Raw genomic sequence first — 23,091 nt, forward strand, 5'->3', positions numbered from 1 at the left:
TTCAGGCTAACTCACTTGCAGAATTAAGTAAAGAAAATGATGCAAACTTCACTAAAACAAAGCCAAAGAAACTCCAGAGAGCACAATTACGGGTTTTAAAAATGGCTTATTTCACTTTATTTTAAATTTCCTTTAGTCAGGGACAGGAAATTCTGAATTCTAAAATTCTAAATTCTAAAATGTAGCAGAACTAGAACACAAGATACCAAAATAAGATCTTATCTTGGGAGTGAGATACACTGCACACGCACCATTTAAACCAATCAAAATTCACCTCAGCTACAGGAAACTCACATTTGTCAGCTTCATGAACTCAGACAACAGGCACAGTCACGAACAGAAAGAATGGTGTTGAAGTAGCACTGTAACATACCTTTATTACTAGGTATATATCCGATGAGGGATAAGTGACAGAAAATACTGCTGATCTTGCCTGACTAGACAAGTCAATGGAGGGTGTATAAGAACGCAAGAATCCTCTCAATGAATCAGGGTTAAGGTCACAGTGAAAATTTTCTGAGATCTTAGAAAGGAAAAGAATTAAAATGTATTACAAACCAAAACTGCATCGAATTTTATTTTAAAGTATGTCAAAAGCACTAACTAGAACTACAAAGTAAATAACGGTAAGCATATGACTTTGACAGAATAAAAAGAATTGCATATCAGACTGCATATGTGAAAAGTTGCATGTTTTTGTAAGTTTTCCTAAATTATTACTCCAGACATAAAAACCCAAGCCATCTGAACAAAAATACCGTAGGCACACTTACCTTTTTTCTTTCTTTTATATCATAGAGAGCCATGCATGCAAATAAAGGTTCAATCTCTATCTCAAACCTATTAAGGAAAGACACACAGAACACTGATTAATACTGCACTCTTATGACTCTGTGTTAAAAAATAAACAAATAAATAAAAGGGCTATATTTTGACTGGCACATCCATTAGAAAATAAGGAGAAATATTAAGTTCCAGACCTCAGCTCTCTCAAAGTCTGGAGGATTTTTCTATTAGTGCATTTTATTAGATGATTTCTAGAGGAAAAGAAGGGAAGTAAACTGCACACAATGTATTTTCTAGATTTGTCAGAAAGGTTGTCTGAAATATAAATTAAAAACAACCATACTTTTTTTTTTTTTTCCTCCTGCTTATCAAGTTCAGTAGAGAGTACAGAGACTGATTTAGCTTGTTGGAAAGATATAATTTGGGCTCCTTCCCAACTCCTTTTCATCCTGACAAGTTAAAGACTTCTGTAACGACGGATAGAAATGGTCCTCTGCTACACTAACAAAGAACAACTAAGTGTGTGAACAAAAAACTGTGGTGGTGTAGCAGGGTCAGCAGCAGTACCCTGGTATGAACTGAGAAATGGTGAGTGAGGCCTGTGAAGGATACTTACTTCAGAGTCTGCAGCTTCACCAAAATCCTGTTGCCCAGATGTTCCTTTGGGCGATCTGGCACCGGCCGTATCTCCACCGCATCTTCCTATGATTAAAGAGTTACGCTAGTCATAATTCAAACAACTGCAAATTCACATACTTACATATAACCTTTATGTGATGTTAAACGAGCCGCTGCTACAGACTAGCACCTTCATCCACCCAGCGGGCATTTCATCTCTTTAGAGATGAAAGAAAACTGCTTTGTACTTCTGAGTATTTACACTTCTGACCCCTGTCTGGCATTTACACTGAATATTTACACTTCTGGCCGCCAGGCAAGCATTACAGTGAAGGGTAACACCCTGACACAACCGTATCACCAGCCTCAGGCAACACCACAAGTCAAAGTGCAACCCCCTGAATGTTCATGCTGGCAGAAGCCCATGGTGATGTGCCTTCACCGTGTTATTATTCAAGGGAGACACGTACCCAGGCCACAAACACCATTTTTTGACTACAGTGCAGCTTTAACCCCAAGCATGCCAGGACAGCCAGCCCCCGAGCTCACCTCATCCACGGCGGGGTAGAGGGCGAGGAGCTCGGCATGCCTGTTGGTGCGCCGTGCCTCCTCGTTCTGCCTCTCGAACTCCTCGGCGCTGACCTGCCGCAGCAGGGTTTCCAGGCGGGGGGGCGGGGGCGCGGGGGGCGCCCCCCTGCCGCAGCAGGTTTTCCAGGCGGGGGTCCGGCTGCAGGCTCCGCAGGTCAAAGTCAGACGTGGCGAGGGTCGTCCTCGAGGTCTCCTCAGGGAGCACCTGGGCCTGTCGGGACCCCACCTGCTGGAAAACAACAAAATGTCGAGCTGTGGCTTGGACACTGGGCTGTCACCAAACACCTCCTGCTCGTCTGGCAGGAAGGGCTTTAACGTCGCCTCTGCTGTGAGGCTCACGTCCAGCACAGCTCTCTGTTGACACCATTACAGAGACCATAGGGTGCTTTCTTTGAGGAAAGCAGCTACATTTAACTGCTTTTCCCAAAGTGAAGGAAATGTACCTGAAGGTTTGCATCGCTGGAACCCAACGTTTCCGATTCAAACGTTTGTTTTTGGAGCGTCTTGTGCAAATCTTTTCGGGATCCCTTGTTTTTCAGGCTACAAGTATCTGAATTCCCTTGGTTCCTTTCACAGAGAAGCCCAAGCAAGTCCAGACAGCACGAGGAGGAGTTAAGGGGAAAAAAAAACCAAACAGAGAAGACACATTTTTTTTAAAAACTAAGCAACTGGGAACATTGTTGTGCAAAAGATCAGTATAGCACAGCTTTTATGCAAAAATGTGACATTTCACAACATTTGTTTTATCACACCACTGCAGCTCTGTCATGTATATTAATATTGGTTTTAAAAGGAAGAAATACCCCCATCACTTTTGCATAGACTGTAAGCCTCAGAGAGCATCAAAACCTGGTCTAGGCACAAATTCAGCTCTGAGGTCCTCATCAGAGACGGTGATTACTTCAGTGAACTTAAGAGCATGGATCGGGGTCGCTTATCTCTTGTCTAGCTCCTTGCTCCTCCGATTACACATGAAGGAGCTTACTGATCTTGTCCTGGATGTAGCTGGCATTCCAAGTTAACCACATACAACACTCTACACTTTTCAAACAGTGCCTGTTTTTGAAGAGACCTATCACAATGTAACTCTCCCTGCTGGCAAGTTCCCAAAATTTTGCAGCAAGGTACCAGTTTCAAGTTACATTTTTGTGGCAGATGTTAAAAATCAGGAGGTACCCTGAAAAAACAATACCAGGCACATCCAGAGCTCTTTCTTCCACTTCAGTATGTAATTTGCTAAATCCTGTGATGGCCTTTTTGCAATCAGTCTGCTTGGTTAGAGTATTCCACTTCATTCATTTCCCGTTCCATAATACTCCTAACACTCTAAATATCTGAGTACTTTCATAAAGATGCCATGATAAGCAATTATTGATCAAGGAGACATCTTTTTATGACATTTTGGGAGTAACTGAATTATATGCTCTGATGTGTTTTAGTTTTAATTGTTTGCATTTTAATCACTTACCAGTTCACTGCAAATGAAAACTAAAGTCATAAAAGAGACAATCCCAGCTCTCCTTGGATGTGACCTTGTTTTGGAATTGCCTTAATCATCCAGAATGAATGACAGAAATTCTGAATGAGTTTACTTTAAGACATTGGTGCATCCAAAAGAGATTTTGTTGATTTTTTCACAACCTCATGTGGCAAAGAAATGATTAATGTGGAGATTTATGTACCTGAGATCACACTTCCCTTGTGGTGTACAATTTACACTAGAGATGCCCTTCCCCTAAAGTAGTCCTGTAAGATTTATTTATATTGTTTATTTATTTGCAAAACACAGCTGCAATTAAAAATCACCAAGAGGCAAACCCTGCTTTTAGCACACATGTCAATTTTATGGCGACACACTGAATTAAGAAAATGGGACAAGGAAAAGGCACAAAGAACAACTGAAAGGAGAAACTGACAGGCACAGGAACAGGCTTCCCATTCAGCCCCTGGCAAAAACACATGGACCCCTCAGCTCTCTCCAGCCCCTCTGCCACATACCTCTCCACCCTAGGTCACCTCTGCTTATCCCACCCACTGAGGACTCTTCAATCTCCTGTTCTGAACCTTCACATCCATGAATGAATGAAACTTACACACTCCTCTCATCCATAGCTCAGCAGACCATACATTCAGCAACCAGTCCTATCAAACTTTGTCTCCCAAGTAGGCAACTACAATTTTTCCAGCCTTTCTCAAAACAGTGGAAAGCTTTCTAAAACTTGCTACCGCTACTTTTGCTCACTTCTCTCTTGATGTCTTTTCTTCCTCTCATATGTGTCTCAAGAAGTGTCCAAGCATAACATGAGACTCCCAATAACAATCTATCACAGGTTTATGTGACACTGCAGCATCTTTTGCACTGTCTTGTTCTTTGCAATTTTTAATAACTTGCTTGCTTTGTTAGTCACAGCCATCAAAGCCCATCTGTCCAGCAGGGCCCTTCATCATGTTTACTGCAGATTCCACTGCTCAATAAAGTTTCTAAATGCAAATTTTCCTTACCTGAATGAATGGAATAGTAAAACACATGAAAAACCTTTTCACGCATGTGTATTTCTACAGTTCCACTCACATCTCTACAAGCACACATAAGTTTTGCAAGTGCAATAATAGCTATGTTCTATTTTTCACCTCACCTACTTTACTGTTCACTCCCTACTTGTGTGCACAAAACCGCATACTGGCTCTTAGCAGCACACTCGGAACAACACTGTGTGGAGGAGCTAATGTATGTGCTCTGAGCGGTGCAGGTGGAGCCTGCAAAACCCACTAGGTTTTTTCTAGTGACTCACTGTGCAGCAGTTCTGAGAACTCAATCGATTTCATCAGCACCCCCAGAGGAAGTCTCTTAATAACCTTTAGTGTCTGCTCCTTCCCTTCACAAGCTGCACAACTAAACAAAGCAATTCCTTTACCGTAACTGGGAATCAACCTGTAATGCACTGACTGCTGATGTTCATCAGGTCAGGAAAACAGAGTAGCAAGGGCGGGCAAAGGGGCACAACAAAAAGGCAGAAAATGTGCCAGCACTCTATCAACAGCTCCTACTACTGCTTCTCAAGAGCAGGGCGTCAGTGCGAGAGGGGGTGAACAGGAAGCAGTGCAGAAAAACACAGCTCCAAAATGTCTTTCTGAAGAACAGCAGGGGGTGATGGGGAAAGAGGTGAGCTCCACTGGCACGGTGCCTTCCTGAAAGTATGGGCACAGACATCCCTGCACAGAAAGCAATGACTGAGGCTTCCCTTCACATTTGATACATGAAATGAAATGGAATGAAATTAAATTAGAAGATTAGAATGAATTAAATTAAAACAAATTGTCACTTGCAATGACTATAGGTCCAAATCTATGTTAGATTATATTGACCACAAATGAGGAAATCATTTACTGATGTAAAATTGTGAAGTTGGATGTTACACTAATAATCCCATGAATATAGTCAATCACTAATGGGAAAGCCCACAGTCCTTGTTTTTTGCACTCCATTTTGCAGTCCATTTTGTTTTCAGACACCATTAGAACCCAGATCATGTTGAATTTTCAAGGCATGGTGGGGAAAATAAAGAATATACAAATGTAGTCTTTGTCTCCGTTATCTTTTCTTTTAGTATGATCAAATAGTAACAGTATTCCCGATTTAGTTAAATCATCATTACAGATAGTTGATTTGAGTTTCTGACCAATTAATTCGCAGAGTGCCTGATAATAAAGAAGCAGATGCAACAATATTTAGCTATAGCCCGCCAGCTCAAACAAAACAATATACAGATATATACAACTGAAAAGCCAGTTCTTCTCTTTGGCCACTGATTCAAATTATTATTCTTTAGGATAACTTGTAACAGCATGCATCTCCTTTCTGGCAAATAAGATCTAAGCTATTTTTTGTTTTATTTACTTGTATGTAGCTTACTTTCGATTCACAATCAGCCACTCCCGGGTATATGTCTGAACGCAGTCTCTGACATGTAAGTCCAATTCAACCCTGGGGAAAAAGCAACATACTGTAAACATTTTAGTACCTAGGTCACACCTTAAGGACAAAGAAATTTATCTAACCATGCTATTCAGATAAAGGCCTCTCTATTAGCCCTCTCTTGTATATTTATTTTACTGCTAAACTATTGTTTGAAGTTTAAAGAGTTCTCTGTATTGCGTGAATTCCCTGATGCAGGCTTTTGTTACTGTGCTTATAAATGTCATGAATGTAAGACTGATGTTGCTATAAAATACAGCAAAATAAAAGAAGTTATACCAAGTATCCATCTTTGTGATTTTCAGAACTTGGTAATATATAGTGTCAACATATAGAGATATTTTTCCAGAGGCCTCAGCTCCCAGACTCTTCAAATATGTAGTGTCCTGTGTTTTCATGGTGTAATTTTCTCTTTCTCACAGAAATGAAGAAAATTCTAAAAAGGGATCCTATGCTTTTAATCAGTTAGCATAATAAAACTTTAACAGCTAAGAACATGTTATAATTTAATTTTACCATTTTCAAATAGATCTCATTTAATGTAGGGAGTTATCACTGCTGCTTGATGGACTGGATACTGACTGGAATCAAAGTATTATAAGCTACAGTTGAGGTCTATGAATTTGCTGTCATGATGTAGCATGATTGCCCTATCCCTATTCCAAAAAACCTTAGTGTCCTGTATCAAAATCATCCTCTGATCCAGATAAGTAGAAGAATAGGATAAAAATGCAATGCAGGAATCGGTGAACGGTATACTTTTTAGCACCTTCCACCCAGAGCTCTAAAGGTTTGCAGCTGATTACCAAGAACAGGTAACAACTGATTTGGGTTCATGCATGCACCACAGGACAGAGCCTTTGCCAATACTGGGCTGCTGTGCCTGTGTGCCCCTGCCACTGGTGGACTGCCACAGAACATGGTCAGTTACTGCACCTGGTTCAGGTGGGATGTGTGTTTGCAAGCAGGCAGCATGTTAACCCAATTTGGTCAGTGGTATCCTCCTCTTCGTACAGGAAGAAACCACAGACTGCATCACCTGCAGGCAAACCTGCAGGTGCGTGCCACTCCTGTGCTCTCATCTTCCATAACATACTCTGGCATTCTTCACCAGGCTTTTCTGTGAAATCACTAATATTGATGACGGTGGTGTGAATGGCTAAATCGGAAGCTGCTGTGCAAAAAAGATCTGGTGGAAGCACATTTGTTGGTATTGACTATTTGAACTTTGCCACAGACTTCTTACAAAACACTTTATGTAATTGTAGTGAAATCAGGCCTAAAACTGATGGTACAGCATGAGTCTACACATTATCCTACTGGAAAAACAAGTAAGTAACTGCTGTTTTAACCAGCGGGTATAGTGAGAAGTAACCTTGGAAATAGGGGAGAAATGATCATCTTATCTTTTAAATCTCATTTCAGAGTTGGATATTTTTTCACTATTTTTGTCCATAATTTAAGTAAATGGAAACTCCAAGCATCAAAATATTCACTGTCTCTCACATCCATTCTTTCTTCCCAATCCACGGGGGGTGGTGGTGGTGGTGGTGGAAATCATGATAAAGTTTGGAACATTTTCTATGAGTAACTTCAAGTGAAAAATCACCTTTTGTGCAAATGTTACAGACATATCAGCTTGGGGCTAAACTGGTGCTGCCTTCACATTTATCTGGCTGTTACTGCTTGCAAAACCCAATAGGCTTTTGAGGTTCTACCTGAAGATACCATTTACAGTGAAACAGTCCTTAAAGACAGTTTTATATACAATAGGACTCTCCTAAGCCACATCAGAAATTCTCCAGTGCATCCTTTTTTCTCATTCTGAAAAATTCTGTTGTTCATAGTTTTTCTCAAACCAGCTTAAATATTTACAGGATGGTTGAGCACCATTATCAACACATGCTACACCTTCTAATTTAAAAGCTGTTAAAAACAGTGGAATTATTTCATTAATGTTAACCTGAAATCAAAAGTGACTTCTAAACTAGAAATTAACACTTCCACCTGCCCCCAAACCTTGTGAACTATGAACTATTTCTCTCCATTTAAACAAGAAAGGTGTTGAGAAAGAGACCCTTAACGATCTGATCCATGTAACACATAGATTGGGGGTGGGGTGAGCAAAGAGCGATGAGAAAAAACCTCTCAGTCCTATGCTTCCTACATAATCAGAATCAACTTCCACCTCTGGGATCACAGACATAAAATTACTTTTCATACTACCCTCCTGCCCTTCTTTACTCTTCTTCCTGGCCTACACCTACTCGACTTCTGCAGTTACCACTTAGCTCAGGAAGTCGTGTAAGGGCGAGCATAATTTTAAGAGTGCAAACAGGCCTAACTGAATCAGTGGCAAAATTTAAATGCTTCAGGTTCAGCAAGTGCATAATGGCTGGATGGATGGCAGAGTAAGGCGTCTGGATCAACATCTTCAAAACTATTTTTAAACCTGCAGCATTTCAGAAGGAGGTAAAGTCTCCTTACCCATCTTCTGGCATAGAGGGTTGCAAAGTCCTGCACTCTTTGGGTGTAAAGACAATATCCAAGTCATCCTCAGGAAAGTCACCAAGTTCTTGAGCTAGTTCTGACTCCAAGTTGTTCAGCTGTGTCATTAGGAAGCCTTCAAAATCTACTGGGTCTACCACGTCATAAAAGGAAGGCTAATGGAAGAAATAAAGCAACATTTATTTTAGCAATAGAATGTTTTTCTTAGTAGTGTTATTTAGGCTTATCTATTTAATTCTTTAATTCTTAATGAAAGAATTCACTTTATTTATTAAATATCATAAACAGTCTACTAATTTCAAATAATGCAAGGAGAAGTTGCTAATGAAACATACAGCTGAAATGAGAAAGGGAACAAAGAGAAAGAGTAGTTTTAAAACAAAAAGAAAGGGAAGATACTACACCTAAATCTAAAATTGCACCTATTTTCTCCTTTGAGCTCTCCTAGACACTGGTAGAAGGGGGGCAGACTGAGGTGCCCTCAGACGTGTTCTGCTAGATCCCTGTGAAGTGCACTCAGTCCCCCTTGTCCAATCCACAGAATTAATCAGGGTTATGTGCAGCATAATTCCGGCAGCAGTGAGTAGGAATAGCAGAAGGTGGGGCACGTGACCAGAATGATAGTGACAGTCAGCATCAGCTATCAAGAAGCTGCCAATGGACTCTACAGCACATGTGATGGAAGGCACTAGCAGTAGCAAGACCAAGGCAGCAAGTCTCAGATGTTATACTGAGCTAAAGACCAGCTACAAGCACCATGACTGTCATGGTAAAGATGCCACTCATTTGATGTGCTGTGCCTGAAAAATGCTGGCTACTAGGAACACTGTGCTTTTGACTCCAAACACAGCTGAGGGCAAGATATACCCAGAATCAGCAGAAACTATTTTCTATCTCTGCAAGTTACCGTTTTGCACATTATTAGAGTTTTAATTCTATTGGATGTTTCAAGGGTTAGTATGGTAAATACACAAAAGATTACATGAATCTGCTAAAGTTGTTATTGTGAAACCTTAGATATCCACCATTTCTACAGCACATGGCATTGCACCTTGACAGAGAGCAGTTGTATCTGACTACATTTAATCGGCTGTTCTTACAGAGAACGTCCGATCAGAACAAAGTTAAACAAATACACACTCTGCTACTCATATTGTCAAACGCAGAGGCAGAAAATCTTGTTTGATATCATACCTAGAAATGTTCCACATACGCATAAATGTGACGTTGTATGTTAACAGTACATGTTATTCTTCACATAGATAAACTGAAAATTATTTTACTCTTTATAGAGCCAATAAAAATAGCCTGTATATGTTAGAAAATAAAACATCTGCCCAGCTGAGTAGAGGCCAGCATCTCATATCGTTAATTTTCTTGACAAGTAACAAAGAGATCTAAAATTACACCTTTAGAAAACCTACAGTTTATTATGTTCTCTGAGCTCCAGAAAAGCCGGGAACACCTCAGTGCAGTAAGAACACTAAAAAATAGAGCATTAGAATAATAGCACTGGAATAACTTCTTTACTATGAAGAAAAATCCTAGCAAAAAAAAGGCATAAAATTATTCTTATCTGTAAAGACAAAGGGTTGCGTTGCCCAAATACCTTTCTCAAGACTGTCTTCTTAAGCTACCAGCAATAAATAGTCTGAATATAGATCTGATAATCTACCTTTATGGTGTTCTTGATGTGGTGTGGGGAAAATAAAGCACCCAATGTTCCAGATATCAACTACTTTTATATTCAATGTTACTGTGGCTCCTGTCTCATCCAACATGCATTCTGGAGCTCTCCTGCTTATACTCCAGTGTTCTTCACCAAAAATAAAACCTGTGAGCCAAGATCATGAGGTCTTCACTTACTGAGTCCTACATGTGCAAGGCAACTCATGGAAGTTGACAGGATTTTCACCTGAGCATGAAGTGACCTCTGCACATAACAGTTACACTCACAGCATCATGAATTTTAGCTCAACAGGCCAATGAGGAATTCCACAATTTATGAAACATGCAAAGGTGCTCAACAATGGCAAAGCTCTCAGTGACTCTGAACTATAATGGCTCACATATATTATGCCATGTTGGTCACTGTAGATTCGAAGATGAGTTAAAGCTGATTAGTGGTAAATTCAAGTTTTGGAGCCTTTTTAGTGTTTTCGAACTGTAAGTGAGAAAGTTATTCAGCTACAGAAACATCTCGCAGAAAGTGAAGGATATTTAGAAGGATGCTTAGATGTTCTAAAAACATCTAGGGGAAGCAAACCAATTTAAACTTTTGAGAAAAAAACAAATGTAAACACTCCCGCAAGTGATGTAGTTGAGACCTTTGAACACAACCAACCACCACCCCTGACCCCAGGTTCCCCTTTTATAGGGAAACTGTATTGGTCTCTGCATAAATAAAGTTTCTGAGCTCACCCCACTGCCTGTATATTTAAGGGAGCAACTGAATTCTCTAAAAACACATTTGGAAAAATTTTCTCTTTCTTTGCTCTTTGTATCCAAATGGAAAACTTAAAACTGACAGTAAGTCTGGCAAATCATGCGGCAGCCAGCCTAAAAAAACACACTGTGCTGTTAATAAATTTTTAGGTTAAGCACTATCATTGGTTTGTACCTAGTGTAGTGCTATCCTGGTTTCAGCTGTAACAGCTGTTTTTATTCCTTCCTAGCAGCTGGTGCAGTGCTGTGTTTTGGCTTTAGTCTGAGAACAATGCTGATAACACAGCAATGTTTTCATTGTTGCTAGTATGCTGGATCAACAGTTTTGAGTAAATAGTGATCTTTATTAGCTATTGATTTTTACTGTCAGCATAATATAAGATTAAAGTAAAACACAGCTTAAAGTATACAAAAGCATATTACATCTTTTCACTTGTTGGAGATTTAATGATTTACATGTATAACATTTTTATTTAATACAATCTAATGTTTGATTAAGCATTGCTCTTCCTTTCAGAAATAACTTTTCCATTCTGACAAGTTGCATTTCATCATGTCATTTAACTTTTTCTAGCTGAAATTTTAGTAATAATCTTTAATCACTAGAAATGTGTGCTTTTGGCTATCATAAATTAGACACAAAAGTAAAAAAGATGGTGAAAAAGGTAAATGCAGATGGAGGGTAATGTCTCCCTAGCGACCGCTGCAAATTACCAAAGGAAACAACTACTGTTTCAACTGAGAAGCAAACACTCCTTTTCACACATCATGCAAGTGTGCAAAACAATTATCCTATAGAAAAAGCCAAAAATCATTACTGCAAACATACCTTTTTAATGATGTCAGGTTAGAGGCAAGTAGATTGTGACAGCACACAAAATGGCAGCTATGGCGTAGTACTTGGTAAATGAAATGTTACCAAGTTTCTCAAGAGCAAAAGCCGTTATTTGCATGTAGAAGAAGGGACCTAGCCTCCCCAGGCTGAATAACCGAAAGGAACAAGTTGAAACCACAGCATTTCAGATTAAGGAAGTGAGTAGTGGCGGGAGGCCCTGACACACACTGCTTACATCTAGTGGTTTACATTTTTCACAATCATTGGTGCACAACGACTTTTCCTGCTTATACTTACTGAGTCTCAAAAATCACACGGGTAGGAAGGAGAGTATCAAAATCTTAGTTTTATTTATGGCATAGTATGTTTGCAGAATACCCATCCTCCTGAAAGGCTATTAAAAAGATCTGGCATGTTTTCCCTTTGTCATAAGGGCATCATATGGTCTGATTTCTTTACAGTGGGATTACACATGGAAGTCTGAAGATGATTCGGTGACACATAAGAGTTGACTCAATTATACCCATGCCAATCAGAGCATACTTGGGCATTTTTCAGTTCACATGCTTACCCTACAGCACTGAAAAACATGGAAGTGTGCTGACTCTACTGCTAGCTCTGGAAACTATATTAAGCCATGCTAGCTTAGCCTCTACCTTCCTTTTTTTCTCTTTATTCACTGATCTCCGTTTGCAAATTATCTGTGATTACCACACAATGCATCTACTTGACAGAGCTGAATGTTTCCAGCAAGGAAACGATGTAATAAACTCCAAAACTTACTAATTAACTTTGATTTATAGTAGTATGAAGAAAGTCTGTCTATTTAGGTTCCAAGGACCATTCTCAGCTTTTTTAAATGCATAATTTCCTCAGTTTACCAGGGACTATTTTTCAACAGCTTCAGGCAGAAGCTAATGGAAAGCAAGACAGTTTAAGAAGTCACTTAATTTATCCTAAAAAACATTAAGCAGTGTAGAAGCCAAACCTGAATAAAGAAGATAAATTCAGAACTTACCAGATGAAGAGTAGAAAAGCCAGGCGTACTTAAGCTTCGTTGACAGAACTGTGCAAAGCCTGGTTGTAGAGTAAATTGCTTTCTTATTTCTGCAGAGGAGTGCCTTTAATTAAGCAGAGAAAAAACTTCATAATTACAATTATCCCCATCCAAATTCCAAGTGCCAGACTTAAGGCAATTTGGTCTCCTGTCCCAGTGTTTAGAAATGTATCTGGATGATGTTCTAGACTCCTCTTGTACTTGATGCAAACCTCAAAAGACATTCGAAGTCCTATGTAATTAAGATTCTGACACTCTTCCAACAGATTTCTATCATATATTGCAGTCCTGGCAACTGGGAAAGACGATGCAAGAAATAATAACCTTGCCCTTAAGTGAATTGTGACTACAACCTGTACAGCAATACTTGTAGATTTATTACTGCAAAGCAAAGATAGAGGAGAAAGATACAGGGAAAGAAAAATTAATATCCCAGAGGCAAATATTTTAATGAGCTAATAATTGATCAAGGGATAAAACCAAGACAGGACACTGAACAGTGTAAACCCAGACTTAGATTAATGCAGCCTGCTGTGAAAAGCACAAGATAAACCAAAAGATGAATTTAAAAATCAGCCTATACTGTATCAGTTGAACATCTGAGGACAAGTCTTCTTAAATGATAACTAACTAGTTTCCATGGGAACAGAAAAAGGCCAGTACTAAATTCTTAAAAAATCCCACACTAATAGTAAAGTTGCATATACCCCGTCTAAAAATTCAGTGATCAGAGTAGCTTGGTCATTTTTCATGTAAACAGGTTAATTATTATTTAATACAATTTAAGAATAATTGGCCATGAAATGGCAAACAAAAGGTCTACAGTATATTTCACAGGTTCAGGACAAGATTTTTTCTTTTTCTTTTTCTTTTTTAAGAGGCATTTAAACAGATTCCAAGCAAAAAAACAAACCAGCAAACGCAAACTTGCAGCCCACTAGGGCAGCCAACTCGGAGACAGGAAGATAAAGAGGGAGGAGACTTTCTCTTCCATATAAGACTCTCTTCCAACTCCAGCAAGCATTGGCAGGCACCTTAGATTTACCAGATACCAGAGGACAGTTTGCCTGGTTAGTGTGCACCTTCTCTCCTCTGTGGGCTCTTGATTTCTACAACTACTATACCTATTCTGTGACAATCTTACTACTGCTTTTCTTCACAAGCACGACAAAAGCCTAAACTGCTCAGTGCAGTTATGCTCACATTAAGAGACAGGCATCTCATAGAAGGTATTAAATATATTATAGGTATTAGGCCTGATTTCTAAAATAAAAGATGCATAAATAGGAGTAGTTGCTTGTAGGTCAAAAGGCCACACCAGGTATGACTGGAACATGGTTCCAATCTGAAGGCAGCAGCAAATGCACACAGAGCAAAGCTAGAGTTACAGAGAAAGAAGTGGTCCATTTGGAAGAGAAATTCCTACTGATCTGTGGTATTCCAAAAATCAGACAGGATGACATGGGATTTTTTTAAAGGTTATTCAATAAGCAAGAATCCATGCAGGAAAGTAAGGAAGTCTGTGTGATACTTAGACTATCTTTACCTTACTTTAAAAAGAAGAGCTGGTTGTATATCAAGCTTATAGCTACTCATCTTCCCACTGCAAATAATCTCTGATCATGTATGTATATAGCAAGGTATAACACAAAGCTCTTACTCAAAATTATTAATTTCCTTCAAACTGAGTCAGTTTCTATCCTGTGCAGATGTATCTGTTACTGACATAAATAATAGATGCAGCAGCAGAGGTTGGCTTAATGCATTTTCAAACCTGTATTATAGTGTATTGCAGAAGTTGCTGCTGTAAACAACGATATAGGACCTCTCTTATTTACACCAGACATGGGGTCATCAGATTCTTTGAAGAGGAAATGGTAAGAATTTTCATCTATAAAAAAGGAAGCACACATGTAGATGAAGGGCAAATTTGCTGTCTGGTAAAAGCCTTTGCAAGCCCAGCTAACTAAGAGGAAATTTGTTTCTCAAAAGCACTGCATTATTTCCAGAGTATCCCCAGTATTCAAAGACAGAACCTGCAATTTAAATTGGTCCAACGACAATTGGCAGGATCTACTAGGAATAGGTAAAGAAAAGACACAGATGCTAAAAAATGCTAAACCAAAAGCATGGAGAAAAGGTGGGTGTTATGGTCAGAAATGAGTGGTCCACATTAACCTAGCACATGTGGAGCTAGGTTCTGTGCCAGCTTCTATTCCAGCTTCTTTGGAGGCTGCAGTCCAGCAGCCTTGTCTGATTCTGAGGACAGCTTTACAGTCACCCTCAGCAGCAAGGACTGTCTGGCTGTGTGCTAAAACAGTGTAAGGAAAGAAGGCAAGTGATGAAGCATGAACACAAAGCAGGCATTGAAAAATGCAAGCAGAAAAGCTAACTGCATCTCCAGAAAGGGGCATTGAAATAGTCATTACTAGTCATCTGGTCTCTGACACCCAGAAAGGTGGTAGAGCAATTTACTAGACAATCAACTTATTAAGCAGCTGGAATATCAGGTCCCAAACTGTGGTCTCCAGTTCAAGCTACAGGACCAGAGAGACCGTGAAGTCGTATCACTTAACATTAAAGTGTGCATCACCTTAGTAATGACTGTTTATTAATAACCTGATGATGAAGTGTATGGTGAGCAGCTACAAACTGTGATCTGTAGTAAGCTATTGTCCAAAAAGTTTGGCAATTAATGGTTTGTTATTGGCAACTATTAAGTAATGATGAATATCCAATATGGATTTGTCAAAGAGCAGTCACATAAAATCAATCTAAAACTGCTCTGAGATAATTTAGCTGGATTGAGTAAGGCCGTTGATAGTGTCCCTCATGACATTCCTATAAGCAAAGTAAAGAGATAGTGGCTAGATGGAATCATCACAGCTGGTTTCAGAACTGGTTAAAAAACATATTCAAGGCACAGTTATCAATAAGTCAAAAAAAAAGAGAAAAAAAATCAAGAAGTCATTGTGAAATGGTTTCAAATGATGTACTACTGTGAAAAGCAAGTTAATTTTTCCTCAGTCTAGTTCCAGTCCATATTTTACAACACTGATGATGGTATACATAACATAGTAATAAAATTTGTGGATCACATCCACAGTTGGAAGGAGTTGTGAGTGCACTGAAAGGCAGGACTAGCACTCAAAATGATCTTGCCTTTTAGAAACACCCTGAAATCAGCACAGTTAGTTTCAATAAAAATAAATGTAAACCCCTAAACTTAGGAAGAAAAGAAAAAAAAACAAATGTAGAAATGCAAAAAGGGAAATAAATGGTCTATAGAAATAGCCATGCCACACTAGAGTCTCTGAGACACTATACCAGGACACTTAACAATAAAGTGCTGTAAGTGAGGAAGAAGAGAAGTTATTTCTGTTTATCTAAGCCAATGAGACAGTGCTAAGAGTACCACAGAGTAAAATGCAATCAAATTTACAGTTTCAAAAGACAGCGGTCAGAATGCTAAAAATCTGGGAAGGAAGACTTGTGAGGAAAGATTGAAAACACAGATGTATTTACAAAAGAAATTACTGCATTGTCCTCGACTGTATAAAAGGTATCAAGCTGTAAAGAAAACAGTGAGCAGTTCATGTCTATAAAGGGAAGAAGAAGTAATTTGCTTAAAGAGAAGCAACAAAGATGGAATAAGCTGTTAGGGAAAATGTTCCCTCTGCAATGGTAGCAGGACACTGGAAGTAGCCATTTGGTGATGCCACAGTGACAACAGCACGCTCATTTTATAAATTATGTCTCTGAACTACCTAGAGAACAGCATCTGGCAACTGCAAGCCTTTCAGAGACACACAATGGGACTCAGCATTGTTAATACTTCTACAGACTTCCCATGTTTGTACTTGTCTCTTTTTTTAGGATAAAGAGGAAACAATAGCTGGAAAAGAAAAGGTGTAATTTGGGAGAGTTTTTTTCCACAAAAGTCACTGCTGAATTCACAGTTAGCCAGTGTTTACATGGCATGTGGCAAGACAGTGTAAACCTCAGGAAAGATGGGAGATGATGGCAGCCTAAAGCTTTTCTGGACTTTTTAGATCCTTGCCTGGTCCATGGTGATAGAGTGAAATAATGTCAATTGGAATTCATTGTTCCACTCTGTGTTGCCTTGGCCCTGCTTGAATGGTAATGCCATACTCCTCTGGTACAAATCTCAAAAAAGTAGGAACTCACCACACTTACTGGTCCACCCAGATGAGACTGAAGGGTAGCCAAAAAAAACCCAACCCCAAAACAAAACCCCCTGGTGCTGCTTAATCAGAATTGCACCAGTGTCTGTCCCACTGTTAGATGCAATCCTCCAGCAATCCTCTTGAATTGCTAACAAAAAGTTGACACACAGTCTGTATTTCACAAACTCTCCGATGCAAAATGTACTGTTTGCATAATATATTAAAACAGTGTAACCAAAGTAACAGACAGCACCTGGGGGTTCTTAAAATTAAATTTAACTTGCAGGTCAAATTCTGAGATGTTTCTCAGGGTACAGCTCATTGCAGGATTGGGGACTTGGAGATTTGGGTTATTGGTTGGGCCTAGATGAGGTATCAGGAAGGGAAAGTAAAATAGTCATTTATTTTACTTACGTAAGTAAATTTTGTTAGTAAAATAAGTTAACATAAGTTAGATCTGTGGCTGAACACTGCTGGGTTCTATAATTGAAATCATATGAATGCTTGTAACACATAAAGCTGGTTCTGTAGTTTCACTGTAAATTCTGCTCAACATTATAGTTATTTGAAACTCGTAGTTTAAAAGCAGGCACAATGGGTATTTTGCTATTAAGTAGATAATATGAAAACTCAAACACAGAACAGCAACCTAGAAATAAAAGAAAACAGAAAGAAAACAGCTTTAAAGATCAACTATTAATTGGAAATCAGAAACTTTGTAAGAAAAATACTGGTTTTGTAAGCATACTTCACATACCTACTAGATCAAGTTATCCAAAGTTACCTACTATTACAAGTTACCTACTACAGGGAGGCAGGATGAGTAATCCTTAACACCTCACAATCCCTTCCAGCAGACTCTGAGGAACAATGAGTTGTCCTCTGCAAGAGCTGCATACACAGTTTGACAGCCATGAAAGATTAAAAAAATTGAAATAAATAGAGACTGTAAGAACTATCTCCAAAGATGGAGAAACAGTCACATTTAAATGCATATAGATGGCAGAATCATAAAGTAAAATAGTGAAAACTTTTGCTTAACAGGCAAAATATTCTGTCTTGGCTACCCTGAGGAGTAATCCCTTTCACCCGACACTGACATAGAAAATTCTCAACTAGCTTTTCTTCCTCTTCTTCTTCTAACATGAAACTTCTCTAGTCACAACTTAAAACAAGCAACAAAAAACTCTGGAAGAGAAAACCGTAACGATTACCTAACCCCCTCCTTCACTCCCACACACAAACACAAAGTTTTGGGCAACAATCCAGATTTTTAACTAGCAAATATGTGAATCTTTCTTACAAGTCCTTTTGTACCACCAGTGGAACTGCCTGTTTTTCTTCTAAGTTTCTAATTAGTCCTTAAGGAACCAGAGCTCTGCTTTGTTTAGTCACTGTTTACAGCAGTGGTCGACCTGAACTAGCTGCTACTTCCTTGATGGCTCAGGTAGGTGACACACCCTCTGGCACAGCCCTTTTTTGGGGTCTACCACATTAAGACTGTTAACAGCTAAGGCAATAAAGACCCTGTTTGAAACAGTTGAAATTTAATTGCAATCTTCTCAAAAGAGATGGTGCAGAAACAAAGAAAGATGTCTAGGAGAGGAAATTGTGAACTTTGTTATGCTGGCAGCTTGTTACAAAGTAAAATGTGCAAGAAGTCCATTTTTATTTGAGTCACAGGTCACGTATGCCATTCACTCAGTGAAGATTTTTCAGTGCCATTCAGTTGTGCTGCTTCTCCCCTCGGAACAGACATAAGTACACACCAAAATGAATTTTCTAATCCTGGCATTGGAGGAAAAGGACAACCATATTTTCATGCACACAAAGAAACTGAAGACCTGGGATTCGATACTTGTGAATCATGCTTTTAACACCTGTGATATGGGCAATTTCAAAAGCATTAGTGATCATACATGCCATCTTCCTTTTATACTGTGACTTGAAATGTAGTAGAAATACATCAGTTTGCACTTTCAGACTTTTGTGTTCTTTGCACTATCCTACTGGTTCACAACTGGGTGATTATGAAACAAATGCAAGGATTTGTCTTTCAGCTCATATGCATTATCTGAACTTCACAACGACTTCACTGAGAAAGTGCTACCATAATGTTGATGATTTTGCAAAACCCAGCCCAATTTTTAATAGTTTATGTGTTTTATTTTTACTTTGTTACTAACAAACAATTATTAATAATAAATGTAAAAATATAAAAGTCAGACATAAAGAATAATAATAAAGACCATGTAAATGTATTCTAGGGATTTTTTTCTTTATGCTCCTAGAGGGTTGGTTTTATTTTTATCAAGGTCACAGTTGGTATTTTTATCAAGAAGGAAAAAGATGTGTATTTTGTCTCTTTCATGACTGACAACATCAAAGAAATTTACGATATATTCACAGATGGGTCTTTAATACTGGGAGTATTTCAAAAGCCAGAGGAGAAAATAATGAAAATGGCACAGAACCGGACAAATAATTTGTGTTAATACTTTGGCTCCTCATTGCCTAAGAACACAGATTTGTAGACCTTCGGTGTCACCTTTCTGTAAGAGGTGAACAATGAGCTTTTTCTTTTTCCCAGTTACTTCTTAGGATAAATTTTTTCTTTAGAGCTGTAATTTAACCAGAAAATGTAGTTTCTTTTATTAGGGCAGTATACCTGAAAAAAACATGGCCCAATTTTAAGTACATGAAGAGGTACTGACATTTTCAGAACATGGAATTTTGATTTGACTTCAGTGGGAGATGGAGCAGTAACTAAGATACACTAGAAACCTGGATCTTTCACTCACACTTTTAAAAATAAGAATGTCCACAGAATCTGTCATATGTTAACAACTGTGGGGTTTTTTTAAAAATGTATTTTTGTATCTCCTGGCTATCACTACAGGTACAAATTCCATTCTCTCAGAAACACATTTGGATGATGCAAAACATTTTATATCATAAGTTACAAATGAAGTTTCACTTTGCAATTCATCTGGAAAGTTTCAAGCTTGGGGAAAAGTTAAATTTTACTCTAACAATGTTCTAAACATGAGGTTTAGTTATTATAATGATTGTAAAGCTCAGATCATGTGGCAACTGAAATAAAATATACTCTTACCTAATCTACTTTGCTTGACTTTATGGAAAAATACTACTATCAAGTCCAGGTGTGCTGACTCCTTCATAGAAAGTCTCAAGGTCATTATTACTGAAGCTCAGGAAACTGCGTGATTCATCATGTGCAAGTATTATTCTACAAAGATCTTGAGGAAACATATTGTGGACTTTTTATATGAACTTGGCCCAAAGGCTGATCTAGGCCTGGACCTATTTTTCTGTAACTGCGTTCATGAGAGCAAGCATTAGTGACAGTATATTATCAGGCAAGCACTTTTCACAGGCTATCCTTTTTCCTACTGCTACAGACAACGCTACAGACTATTGAGTGGTTTTCAAATCAAACTAAAAAAAAAAAATAAAAATCAAGTCAAAATAGAAAAAAAGACAACTATGCTGAACCCTGCTCACGAACTGTCACTTTTAATGACCATAAAACCTAAAAGCAGTAGAGAGTATAAAATACAACATTAAATATTTCCTTCTTGCTGGTTTTCACTTCATGTCTGAATATGAAAACTGTTTGGAAAGACAAAAAAAGAATGTCATATCTGGGACCTGGTGGACATAAAGATGTTTTTAATTTCCAGCTACATTTTTCTTGGGTAAGCTTTGGATTTCCTGTACTGTAAAAAAAGACACTCATCATAAACTGCAGCCTAGACTTCACAATGAACATAGACATATGAAGTCTACAAGGAACATAAGATCTTAAAAAAGGATTTTAAAATGCAGCTTTTCTGCTCAGAGGCTAAAGTTCCATTTCCTGATCACCAGGCATCTTCCAGAGACAAAGCAAAAACTTCAGTACTCTAATTATGTAGCAGGGGTTATTACGTCTGATTCCAGTGATTGCATAAATATGTAAATAACGTATAATACCAGTCTTCAACAACTGTAACAAAAAATAGATGGCTATATTTTAAACACAATTTGAGTACATAGCCAGATGAAAAGATTAGCTTCCTGCTAACAACAGCAGTCAATAACATCTATCTCAACAGTAACAACAGTATTCTGCTTGCATGACCAACTGCTCTCTAAAGGCTTTGTTTCTACAGCTGTCTTCTTGTTGGTAAAGAGTACACTTGTATTATGAAGCCTATCTTTCCTGCAGTTGTAATTTTTCATAGAGATTTGACTGGATGGGCCTGTGTTTTTCACCAACCACCTACTTAAGTGACTGCTATCACCTTGACTGTATAGCAGGCAGACCATTTCAGAAAATGTAATCATAAAGTTTGGGGTAAACAATACAAACCGAAAGTAAATCACTGAATAATCGAAGGCATTAGCATCCTCTGAAAAGTAGTTAAGAGGGCAATTTCTTACCCTTTCTTTTCTACTTCCTAAAAGTTAGATGTATTTGAGGCAGGAAATGTAATCTTTTGCACAGTGTACAGAGAAAAGGTCTGTGCGTTTAGTCTTTGTGATAGATAATAGGATGTCAACTCTAGTAAAAGCTGAATAATCTCATTTTTGAAAAATGAACACCTACTTGCAGGAATCTACATTAGCACTCTGAATTAACACCCTATAGCATAATCTTGATACATAATATTGCTTTCTTCCTCTGTTAGAGGAGGAAACAAAGTTTATAGTTGCCATCAGAATAAGAAACATCTTAAGGACACACACATAGTTTTGCACAAACATGGCTTTGTGCACTGCTTTTGTTTTTGTTAGTTTTGTGCTTACATAAAACGTGACAGCTTGCAATTTAAGCTGAGTCCGTAACACATATTATAGCAGTGTTCCTCGTTTCATGCAGTTGTCTCTTCTATGGCCTCTAGCGACATCGTAGCTCATATGGTCTACAGCTCAACTTACTCAGAGGTAGAATTAAACAGGCTTTGTGGATGCAGGCAGACTCTGGTATAGTTGGGTTTAAATGCAATCATCAAGTCAGAATGTGAGATGCAAATCAGCTGATACTGGTTTGAATTATACATAGTTACCTGCCAAACCATATACTGCTTTAATTTGTCCTTTGCTTGTGTGTAGTTGTAAAACATGTTAGGAAACTCTGCACTGATACAGATTTGGCCTAATTTGACCGCTCACCCTAGCAAAGGCAAATGAATTATCTTTAGGACTGATGAAAAGATAACTTCACAAGCACTAGGAAGTTATCTCTTTTATCATTACACCTATTTACAAGAGAGAGTATTCATCCCTGTCCTACTTCAATATTCTTGACTTTGTGGTAGATTTAGAAGATTGTTATTCCTGCATGTTACATCTTTTCCTTGCAGTGGAGAAGTACCTTTTCTTTTCTGCTCATTCAGATTGCCTTGAATCCAAATAGTGGTGGGATGGAAGGTAAAGCATCTGTGTACAGAGACTGCATAGGAACTACTCTTTATGAGTAGTGTATGAAAATGCAGAGCTTCCTGACTTCTCTCCTTCCTACGCACCTGCTTTTAGAGCCATGTACAATCTATTCCTTATGCTGAATACAAAACCAGAAAACACCAAGACAACTATGCCATAAAAAGCTGGGAGAAATTAGCATACAGCAAGTCAGGAACACAGGAGTGATTTTTTTTCCTTGGAAGAAGTAACACATAGGAGATTGGGCTCTTCATACGTCTAAAGGAAACTGATGTCTAAAGCTGGTGAAGTACAAGCTGGATGAGCAGACAGTGAGTTGGACTAAAATCATAGAAACATACAATCAACTAGGTTGGAAAAGACCTCTAAGATCGTTAAGTCCAACCACTACCCGATGACTGCTAAGTCCACCAAAACCATCTTCATTAATGACCTGGATGATGGGGCAGGGTGCACCCTCAATAAGTTTGCTAATGACACAGACCTGTGAGGAGTGGATGATGCACCAGAGTGTCATGCTGCCCTCCAGAGGGACCTCAATGGGCTGTAGAAATGAGTTGACTGGAACCTTATGAAGTTCATCAAGGAGAAGTGCAAAGCCCTGCACCTGGAACATCCTCATGCCCCAGTATATGCTTGTGGC

At 38.6% G+C, this 23,091-nt stretch overlaps 1 protein-coding gene across 1 annotated transcript in view; it reads right to left on the reverse strand.

The window, feature by feature from the left end:
* DOCK8 (dedicator of cytokinesis 8) overlaps window positions 1-12,873 on the reverse strand; it is a 69,067-nt gene extending 56,194 nt beyond the window's left edge. Inside the window, exons 1-9 of the mRNA XM_010012912.1 lie at window positions 12,775-12,873; window positions 8,456-8,631; window positions 5,906-5,977; window positions 2,436-2,559; window positions 2,093-2,218; window positions 1,954-2,046; window positions 1,403-1,488; window positions 774-840; window positions 374-523 (exon numbers count right to left, since the gene is read on the reverse strand). Of these exons, the coding sequence (XP_010011214.1) occupies window positions 374-523; window positions 774-840; window positions 1,403-1,488; window positions 1,954-2,046; window positions 2,093-2,218; window positions 2,436-2,559; window positions 5,906-5,977; window positions 8,456-8,583 (846 nt within the window). The 5' untranslated portion in view covers window positions 8,584-8,631; window positions 12,775-12,873. The remainder of the gene's footprint in view (window positions 1-373; window positions 524-773; window positions 841-1,402; window positions 1,489-1,953; window positions 2,047-2,092; window positions 2,219-2,435; window positions 2,560-5,905; window positions 5,978-8,455; window positions 8,632-12,774) is intronic.
* Between the last annotated feature and the right edge of the window lie 10,218 nt (window positions 12,874-23,091).

This window comes from Nestor notabilis, unplaced genomic scaffold (assembly GCF_000696875.1).
Source record: "Nestor notabilis isolate BGI_N333 unplaced genomic scaffold, ASM69687v1 scaffold9144, whole genome shotgun sequence".
Taxonomy (NCBI): domain Eukaryota; kingdom Metazoa; phylum Chordata; class Aves; order Psittaciformes; family Psittacidae; genus Nestor; species Nestor notabilis.